The sequence below is a fragment of the Chlamydotis macqueenii genome, chromosome 3, assembly GCF_036417535.1.
Source record: "Chlamydotis macqueenii isolate bChlMac1 chromosome 3, bChlMac1.mat, whole genome shotgun sequence".
In the NCBI taxonomy this organism is placed as follows: domain Eukaryota; kingdom Metazoa; phylum Chordata; class Aves; order Otidiformes; family Otididae; genus Chlamydotis; species Chlamydotis macqueenii.
In genome coordinates this window covers 64030752-64041435 of record NC_141558.1, presented here as the reverse complement: position 1 = coordinate 64041435, position 10684 = coordinate 64030752, and the positions used below count along the sequence as shown (strand labels likewise).

Genomic DNA, 10684 nt, shown 5'->3' with positions numbered 1-10684 from the left:
AACAACTTAAACCAAAATTAATCAATTGAAAAAATCAGTGTATCATAATTTTGCAGCACTCACCAAGACACGTCTGATAAGAAAACAGTTTATCTTTATGTTCCAAATAAGGGGCTAGAAAACTTGAGGTTTAACAAGTTTTAGGAAAGGTAAGCTATTTTGAACTGTTTATATTTACTTTGTTTGCGTTTCACTGTTTTTCAGGGGTCCAACTGACTTACTGTGCATATTTCAGAGCAGAACTTGAACCGTACTGAAATGGAGTTTGTGGCTTCCAAATCCTGTGGCCCGCGAAACAGCTACTTACACAAGTGGAAACAACACTTGCTGGTGCCACCCAGAATGAAAGGCTGAGGGAAAACAGGAAGTAATCCACATGGGAAGCTGTAACTAATCTTGAGAGGGACAGCAGCAAGCCTCCTCTGCAGCCACATTCAGGAAGGGAGAAGCACAGATAGGCATCTCCTACGCTGAGAATGGGCTGTCTGGGTGAGATTAACCCTTGCCACAGAGAACAAAGATAACCTATCAATGTTCCAGAGAAAGAGGACGTGAAGGACTGGATCGAGACGAGACCCCACTTGAAATACAAAGCCTCAAAACAGAGGTTTGCAGTAAAAAGGGTTACAGGTTCTCAACTGAAAAAAATGCAGTGAAAATCCACCAAAAAGAGGGGTCAGACTGGGATGATTTGCAGATCCTTCGTACTTGTAAAAGGAAACCAAACTGGAGAAGGTGTATGGGAAATAAGTTGCCCAAAAGGCTGAATGAGATCAGAAGGTTTATTGCTTACAAATTCTCCTGAACCCTCAGCAGATTCGTAAAGGCCTGGAATGAATGCTGCTGCCATTACCACACAGTACACACATTATAATTATTTAATTTAGGAGAAAAACATAATCAAATCAAAGGAGAAAATGTAACTGAAACTGCAACTGCCTGCTGACAATGCGTGACACGTGACCAACACCACAGCTGCTTACAACCCTTTATCATGATGAGGAGGATTAAACTACTTCCCTATTTATTTAAATAAAATTCAAAGTGGTGGGGATGCTGGAGAAACTTTAATGACCACAGTGATTATACTGAAGAACTACTTTCCTACATACTAGAACAATGTTTCGGCACACGCTTGTTTGTTGTACACTGAACCCTTGCAGAGACCCATGGAAGTCAGTATTTCTCATGCGATTTAGAAAGATTCTGCTGCATACAATAACTTTAGGTTCAATAAGCATGTCCATGTGCTTACCTAAATCTAAATTGATGTTCAGTACAGCAACAGAACATTTCTCTTATATAACCATTATGTTAATTTTACTAACATTTTCTTCATGTCAGAAATATTGGAACTGCAAAGGGGAAATGTGGACTTAATCAATGGAATAATATAATTACATTTTAGATTGGGTATTATTAAATTCCAGTCCAGACACTCACACGGATCAGTGTCTCAAGTGGACTGTTGTGCTGTAAAGATGCGACCACCTGGAAATCCAGTCCCAAGTACCGACAACTGTTGGATTAAAGTTGTTTCAATCTGAAGAGCTGGTGGTTTGAGAAGTTAAGATTCTGTCAGCCTTAGTCATACTGAGAAGTATCTTACTTCCTGCGCAGCCTCACTGATTTAAAATAGAATATTTGTATGCAGATACGAAAGAGTAGGGTATTGTGTGAAATGATCTGTCTAAAAAATGTGACTGTTAATTGTGTGTATAAATGTATCCTGGATTGGGGCCTATATTTGTAATCATAAATCTTTCTTTTTTTGGAGCATTCAAATTCATTCTAATAATAAGCTTCAATTATTCGTTGGACTTCAAATAAATTACTTGTCAACTACCAGCTCAATTAATTACAGAATGTATGCAATGAACACTTTAGGTGTAATCATCCAGGTCTAATACATACTTAGAAGTATGTACTCTGCTTTCTAATAATTTCTAATTAAATAAAACATTTCATTCTACCTGAAATTTTTTAAAAAGTCTTTGTTGACCCAAAACAGTATTATTATAACTTGGCTCAGTCCCCAAACAGAACAGAATTTTGTTCATACAGCCTAGCTGGTGAGGGCTTTCCATCTCTGCTCTGTTTGAATCTGATTATTGAGTTTATTACTGGGGCTACTGCCACCCTCTCAAAGGCACCCGAACGTTGCTTTTTGTTATTTCTGAGTCCCACTGATAGCCAAAAGTGAAGAGTAGAGAAAAGGTCCATGTGTGTCAGAATACAAATGGAGTGATACTTGATTAATTATTTACTTGTGTGTATGTTTATTTTTGTATATTTACATCCTCCTGAACCTCTGCCGGAAATCATGTTCTTAATAACGATTCCCATTTCTACAGAGTTACTTTTCCAAAGAAAACACCTTACAGTGAAATTACACTTAAGGAAGAACCTTGTTTGTGATTGCACAGACTTGAAGCACTGCGCCGAGAGGGCGTAAAACAATGGAGCTTGTCACCCTTCCCAAGACATTCTCACATGAATAAGATGATGCAGATGGAGGGTGCAAAGCCACATTCATTATTACCAAGACAAAATACATCAGCATATTACTATCTCGAGCCATCTAAACAAACAGGAAAAGGTGGGTGGGGAGAGAGCAATACAATTTGCATAGCCTGTGCTCCTTAATTTAGAACAGCACTTTGATGTGTACATCTTTGGTTCCTGGCACACCAACAAGGGATGCAAGCGTATGAAACCCTCTAACATACCCCCAAATGCTTCAGAAAGTTCCTTGCTCTGGGGAACTCTACTTTTCATCAGGATTTGTTGCTAACAAGTACACTGGCAATCCCCCTTCTCAGCAGAGTCACCACTTCCAATCAGTACACAGATAGATTACCTTGTGAAACCTGGCAAACGAAAAAATGAGTTCCCGTGCTGACTAACAGCGACAGCGCATGCTCTGTCTCTCTCTGCATTCCCCCCGGCTCTCCCACAGCAGCCAGCTGTGAGGAACGCCGTACAGATTTCCTTTGACATCACTCCAGTAACTCCTTGTAACATACACCACCGCTGAAAGAAATCCCCGGTGTGTCACCTCTTCCACACTTGGGCTGCCCACGTGTACGTCAGGTGCGCTACCTCACTGAGCAGCAGCCTTCCCCAGGAGAGAAGGCTGTTGAGGTGGGAGGGCAGATGCTCCACTCTGGGGAATGCGTGGCTGGTGTCTGGACCAGCAGAGGGGAGCTGTGGTGGCTTCGGGAAGCTTGTGCCTGCTATCGAACTAATTGAACTGAGTTAATCCTGTGTTTTCTGACACAGGCTGGCCTTGGGTGCTGTTCAAACAGCCAAATTTGCCAAGGTAATTCCTTCCCACCTGGATACTCAGAGGATCTCATGCCCAGACCCATGGATAATATTCTGTCTACACTTCCTCCCCAGTCACAGAAGAATAATAGATCTCTCAGTACAGCATGTCAGAAAATTGAACTCCCTCCTTAGTCAAAAACTCAGTATTTTCACTCCACAGGCAAAGAAAACCCCACTGTTCTTTCCACAAAGGGAATTCGGGGGGGGGGGGGGGGGAGCGCATGTTGAGAGACCGAAACAGATTTCTTTACTTCCTGGGTGCCCATCTGGAACAAACTTGTCATGTTCATTGTTTTTCCTCAGGGTGGGCAGTGAAACCAGCAAAGCACCGGGGATCTCCTGCGCCACAGTTCCCTCTTCCCTCCAGGGAAGTATGCCAGGTGCCCTCGGGGAAGGGTGGGATTGAAGGAAGCTGTAAGGAGGTCAGAAGCAAGAGCAGCCAGAAAATCATGGCTTGTCTTCTCAACAGCAGAGCTGAATCATTTCTACAGAAAGGGCATTTCTTCCAGGATATCATCCTAATACAAAATTTCCTATCAGATAACCCTAGCAGATGTCCTGAACAGGGTGTTCCTGACTGCTTTGTGTCAGCATGGGAGGGAACACATCGAAACTCACCTCCACGGTGATCTGGGACAGACATTCAGAGAGTTAGGGATTACACTTTCAGAATTGAAAAAAAAAAGGACTTTGAGATCCTTGAAATCCATTGCCGTGTATATCTTGTTCCAGTGATACATCCCTGGAACTACAAGCATTTAACCAGCTTGAACATTTCCAGTAAATACCTGGAAAAACACCACTTGGGATTCTCCTTTTTTATTTTCTTTTCCTTTCTTTCACCACATTCTGCAGACATTCCAGACTGGAAGGAGTGAGCATCCACAACCCAGCCTCAGTGCCTGCCTGACCTTCCAATCCAAAATGTTAACACCCAGCTGAGGATCCATCTTCTCCCTTCTTTTCCGTTGTCGTGTTTGACATGTCTCAAGTGATTCTTCCTAGATGGGGATAGCAGTCACATTCTGCTTTCAACTCCACTCAGATTCTTCACTGAGGAGCGATTCTGTGAACCCTGCTGCTTTCATTCCGGGCATTCTCCTGATATGCAGTGCCCTGCTTTCTTGCTGTTTGACTGAAGAACCAACTCAGGTATGCAGAACACTTTGAAGGACAGGAGTGAAAAGATTTCTTTAAATAATGGTGACTTTGATCAGGAGAGGCAAACAGCTGAGGTTCAGGGCTTCCTGCTAGGTCGGCAGTGATGGGCTCGTGCTTTGTCCTACATTCCCCCAGCTGCCTGTCACCAGTTTTCCAGCCATTTCCTGGAAAGCAACCAACTGACTGTGTTCCCACTTTGCTATGGCCATAAACAATGACAAACTTGGCTTGTCTGGCACTGCTCTGCTGAGCCTTATCTGGACACCATTGTAACCCCCAATGAGGAAAGCTCCGTCCTGCCTAATTCTTTGTCTGTGGGCTGTAATACCTGACGATCTGTTTTGTATGAGTGAGATGCCGTGGAGGCTGTGACTTCCCTACCATTGCTTCTAGCAGTCGCATGCCAGTTCTCCATAACTCACTTTGGCAAGCTGGCAGCTTCCAGCATCTGAAAGCCGAAAATAGGAAAGGGCATTTGCAGGGCAGCGATACGATGTGTGCCTGGCTTTTAAAAGGATCGCAAACTTAAGGCAGTGGAGAGCAAAAAGGCATACCAGTATCACCATGGATATGTGACATTAAACAAACCACTTGTCATGATACACAGCTGACTCCTTGCCAAATGGAACAGGATCTTCTTATTATTCATTGTTTTGCCCTGCAAAACCTGCACAACCACAAGAAGTAAAAATATCCAGAAAGGTACTGTCACTTTTCTGACCGTCCCTGGCCAACTGCAGCTCCTGGGCATCCACCTACTCACATGCCCTTGAAGACCAAAAGGTGAAATGGTGGTGGGCACCCTACTTAACGGCTGCAGGAAAAGGAGCTGCAGGATGACGTCACTTCCTCGAGGTAACTCTGACACTTGTAGAGCTTCCTGTCCTCCCAGGGCTTTGATTCCATCCCTGCTGTCCCTCACGGCGGGGGTGTCAGCTGGGTATTTTTCTGGCATCTCATATGTGTCCATCCACTGCCACCAACCACGCAGGGAATCGCCCTTCCCCTCTCATCCGCCGCACATCACTGCACCCCGGCACCCAGCTCTGCCTCCATCCCAGGGGAGGTGAGGTGGAGCTAACCCTCCTTTTGGTTTCACCGTCACAGTTCACTGCAGCCAGGTAAGGGCCAAACGGGGACGAGCGGGCTGCCATGTGGAAGCATCTTGAAGCATCCCATCTGCCCTTGCCTGTGCCTTCCCGGGGAGGACCTCCTGCACCACCACGGCCTTGTGCAGCATGTGGAAGAGCAGACACCCCATACTAGTCTACATGATGGCTGCTTTGACCTCCAAAGCGGAGCGTGCAGTTCCTCGGGTGCCAGGAAGGTGCTCGGTGCGCCCATGGGCAGCTGAGAGGGGGAAAGCAGTGTGGGGGAGCAGAAAGCCAGGTGAAGACACTGCTGAAAACAGACCACCATCCAGCGAGGAGCTGGCGGATCTGGAGCAAGAGGCAGGAGGGCCGGTCTCGGGTGGGAGGGAGGGAGGGGTGTTGCACACGCGTGGCACTGCTGGCCACAGGCATGTGCCCAGCCCGGCCGGTCGCCTTGCAAAGGGTGTGCCCACCCGCGCTCTGCGTGTTCTGTTCTTCCTTGCCATTCCAAGAAAAACAATCATAAATAATGCCAATAAACCCCACCAAACTTCCCCCCCCCCCCCCCACTGGGCACGCGTGGGTAGGCACTGGCCCTGCACACCCCGGGTGGCTGTGGGGCAAACAAGAGGGATAGAAGCGGGGAGGAGAGTGTGACAACACCCCAAACACACCTCCCGCATGCGGCACCCGTGTCTGTGGAAAAAGGTGGATCTCGGATCTCGCCTCCAGGAGAGGGGCTGGCCCCGGAGGCGCCGGCCCCGGAGGCGCCCACGCGGATCCAGGGGACCCACGCCGGTGGGGCTGGGCATCTGCACCGCAGCGGCGGCGGAGCCGGAGGGGCGAACCTCGCCCTGCCCGAGGCAGCGCTACCGGAGCGCCCAGTCCCACGCGTGTCCGTGGCCGCCGCGCTGCAGCGACACGGGCAGGCGAGGCGGGACAGAACCCGGCGATGCCTGAGCGCGGAGCCGGCCGGGGCCGTGGCCGTGGTGGGGCAGGCGGCACCTTCCACCGTGGCCGTGCCGGAGGCGAGTGGGCTGCGTGGGGTACGTGGGGCGCTGCTCCCTGCCGCGTAGCCCTGCTTTGTTCGCGGTGGAGGCGCGGAGCGGGGCGCACGGGGCGGCGCAAGCGACCCACGGGCACGCGTGTCGCGCAGCCGCGGGGAGCGGAGTGCTTGGGTGCCCGCCAGACCCGCCCGACCCCTTCCTGCGTGTCTTCTCCCTGCGCGCGTGTGTGTGTGCATGTGTGCGCGCTGGGTGCTGGGCTTTTTTTTTTTTTTTTTCCTCCTTCTCCTTCCCTCCCCCCGCCCCCCCCCCCCCCCGCTTGCTCCAGGTTTTACTTCTGGTTGCCTGTAAGGGTTTTTGCTCCTCCCTTCTGAAATCCTATATTAGCCGTGGCCAAAGCCGGGTGAGGAACACACGGCGCATTGTTGGCAAGTGCCGATGAGCCGCGCTGAGGAGTGAGCGGAGCGCCGGCTGCGGGGCTGCGGCAGCGCGCACGGCCCCGTCACGCCCGCACCCGGGGGCAGAGCCCCCTCCATGCGGGGTGACTTGTCCTGACCCATTTCACCGCCAGCTTTTGAAGGAAAAGAAGAAAGAAGGCGGGAGGTGAGTGCGGCGGTTCTCGTTGTGGCTGGTGCCGGGTGTCCCTTTTGTGTGCAACAGGAAAAACGCGACCGCTGAAACACGCGAGGAAAGGTATTGCTCAGCTGCCGTGGCTTTACCTCCTCGTCCGTGCGCGACGGTCTTTTTTACCCACAGAACTGGGACTCGATGCCCAAAGTTGCTGGCGGCGGCTAGGCGGGACTTGCCAGTTCTTCCCTCGTTCCCCGCAAGTTAGCGAGCGCGCCGTGGAAATCCGCCGCCTTCCCTGCCGGGGGGGCTCGGGCGCCTTTCGGGGAGACGGCGGCCGCCGGCGGCTGCAGCGCTTTCCGCTGGTGGGCACCGACCGGCCGGAGCGGGAAGCCGTGTTGCTCGCCGGATTGGCGGAGGGGACCGGGATTTTCGTACGGCAGGCTCCCCTCTTTATTTTTCCCTTTGTACTCCGTGGTGGAGCCGCGCTAGGAGAATTTTTCTTCTTTTTTTTTTTTTTTTTTTTGTCTTTTTTTTTTTTTTTCTCTCCTCCTCCCGTGGAAGAGAGGACGGCGGGACCGGCGAAGTGGTTTCTCCCGGGGGCTGGGCAGATGCAGCCAGTCCGGGAGAGAGGGCGGCTTGGATGTCCGAGGTGTGTGGGGGGGTACCTTTTCCTAATGTATTGACACGCTAACTTTCCAGGTGGGCAATGGCAGACCACATAATGGCCATGAACCACGGGCGATTCCCCGACGGCTCCGGCGGGCTCCACCACCACCCGGCGCATCGGATGGGCATGGGGCAGTTTCCCACCCCCCACCACCACCACCAGCAGCCGCCGCAGCAGCAGCAGCAGCAGCCGCACGCCTTCAGCGCCCTGATGGGCGACCACATCCATTACGGAGCCGGGACGATGAACGCCGGCGGCGGGGTGAGGCACGCCATGGGGCCGGGCAGCGTGAGCGGAGGGCACCCGGCCGGCAGCATGGCCCCCCCCGCCCGCTTCGGCGGCTCCCAGTTCATGGCCCCCCCCGTCGCCAGCCCGGGAGGGCAGCTGAGCGCCAGCATGCAGCTCCAGAAGCTGAACAACCAGTACTTCAGCCACCACCCCTACCCCCACGGTCACTACATGCCGGACTTGCACCCCGGCAGCCACCAGCTGAGCAGCGGGGGCGGCCAGCAGCATTTTAGGGACTGCAACCCCAAGCACGGCGGGGGAGGGGGCGGAGGGGGCAGCGGCTTGCCCCCCGCCGTCCCCCACGTCCCCGCGGCGATGCTGCCGCCCAATGTCATAGACACTGACTTCATCGACGAGGAGGTCCTCATGTCCTTAGTCATCGAAATGGGGCTGGATCGCATCAAGGAGCTGCCCGAGCTGTGGTTGGGACAGAACGAGTTTGACTTCATGACAGACTTCGTTTGCAAACAGCAGCCCAGCAGGGTGAGCTGCTGATGCATTTAAAACAAACAAAGGACTTTCTATCGGTGCGAATGAAAACATTCCCCTAGACGCGGTGTCTCGCTTTTTCAGGGCTTGAAAAGGTGAGAATATGGAAAGCAGAGTCAACTATGCGCTTGTATAAATTTTTTTTTCTTCCCCTTTAAATCGCTGCCACTTTTTTTTTTTTTTTTTTCCGTAGCTTCGACATTCACGTCCTCTCCTGTAGTAATGATTTCTAGCGAACTCTGCCTTTTTATGTTTGGTCGGCCCCCCTCCTCTCCTCGGTCTCTTTTAATTTCCTCACAGTAACGTGCCCATAATTCCCACAGTGCTGAACTGTTAGATATTAATCTTGGCAAATTGCTTAATCTTGTGGATTTTGTAAACGGTGATCTCCAATGACTTGAACTGCATTCAAATTCTGAGTGAACAGGGATAAAAATTTGCATTAGTTGGTCGCATGAACTTTGAAGGGCAGATACTACTGCACAGATGCTGCCATCTTGCTTAATTTTTAACTATGCATTGCAGTGTAGACGAATTTTTTTTTTTTTCTGAATAAGCTAAACTGGAAGCTTAACAGATGTGGGCCAAACCTTTCCAGATCAGGAAAAGTAATACTGTTACTTATAAAGTCTGCTACCCATTCCCCCTCCCCCATATGTACAGACAATAATATGGTGTGGATGGAATGTTGACTAGTGGCAAACATTTCACAGATTTTTTTTTTTAATTATTATTATTTTGTTTCTGTCTTCAGCATTTTGACACTGTGCTAATATAGTTTATTCAGTACATGAAAAGATACTACTGTGTTGAAAGCTTTTCAGGAAATTTTGACAGTATTTTTGTACAAAACATTTTTTTGAGAAAATATTGTTAATTTATTCTATTTTAATTTGCCAATGTCAATAAAAAGTTAAGAAATGCTTTAGTTTTTCTAGAAGTCATTTACCAGTATTTTTCTTCAAAACGCTTCTTCCCCACTGTCCCTGGTAAGTAGAACATCTGTCTGTACAACCATGTTGGTGTGCAAAAAGACATTCCAAAATACAGGTACACTACACCCGTATGGTATGTATGTCATGGTGAACTCAGTAGGTGAGCGGGATTTGAACATACTTGCAGCATACGAGCCTCATACGTAACATTGTAATATGCCTGTCAGTGTGGTTTTATGAAAAATAAAAGTTGCCGAGGCGCAACTTTTTTGTGACTTGCCAACATACTTGCTTTAAATGTAGTTGTCCAGAGTTATTATGCATAAAGTATTTATTATATTTATCTATTAAACTTGTAATTTTATAAATCTGCTCTCATTTATATAGTAGACTTTGTTCTTTTGTATGTTGATCATCTCACCTGGAAGAGCTATGTAAAAAGACCGAAGTGCTTTAACACGCACATGTTTGTCACTTGGGAAGGGAGGGTGGTGGGTGTCGTCCCATCCCTCTCGCCTCACAGGGTTAACACGGGAGATGGCTGCATCAATCCAGACCTGCATCACACCACAGCGATGTTTCATTTCCACTGACTTAAGAGAAGGGGTGTATATCCTTAAAATATTCCACTGTGGGACATCTCCAACTCCTCTCTCCCTGAAATTGCTACCAACTAAAGCCATGGAGGCAAATTGGTACAGGTGTACTTTAAATATTTGGGGAGAAAAATGCCCATTATTATGAGGCAGTTGATATCTTGCTCCTTTAGTGCCAACCGTTGCAGCCTTCTGCCCCCACTCTGCCTTCGGCAAAGCTCCTGCACATGTTATTACTTCGGTGAGGACTGCAGGATCAGGACCTTAATAATACATGTAATCCTGTTTAGCCATGCTTCCCAAGTTCAGTCTGGGAGCGATTCCACTGTACTGTCTTTTTGCTTACTTTTCAGCCTCATCTTCTGAATTTATTAGGAAGAAAAACAGCGCGGTGGAAGGAGTTAAATTTTAAACCTGGGCACGTAAACAGGGAAGGATATTGCTACACATGGGGGTGTAAATAGCAGTATTCTGGACTGAGCTGAGAAATTAAACTGATTACTATTGCTAAAACTGTCCCAGCTGGGGAGAAAAGTGATACTTGGCCTTCTTT

General features: G+C 49.1%; 1 protein-coding gene across 1 annotated transcript; it reads left to right on the top strand.

Moving 5' to 3' along the window:
* Positions 1-7026: 7026 nt before the first annotated feature.
* On the top strand, positions 7027-9924 carry CITED2 (Cbp/p300 interacting transactivator with ED-rich tail 2). The gene is made up of 2 exons (XM_086744502.1): positions 7027-7189; positions 7856-9924. Exon 2 carries the CDS (start codon positions 7863-7865, stop codon positions 8604-8606), a length of 744 nt encoding a protein of 247 aa, XP_086600628.1. The 5' UTR covers positions 7027-7189; positions 7856-7862; the 3' UTR covers positions 8607-9924.
* The last annotated feature ends 760 nt before the right edge of the window (positions 9925-10684 follow it).

What these genes read in the sequence shown, in the direction of transcription:
- CITED2 (XM_086744502.1), top strand. Translation starts at nt 7,863, where the DNA reads ATGGCAGACCACATAATGGCCATGAACCACGGGCGATTCCCCGACGGC.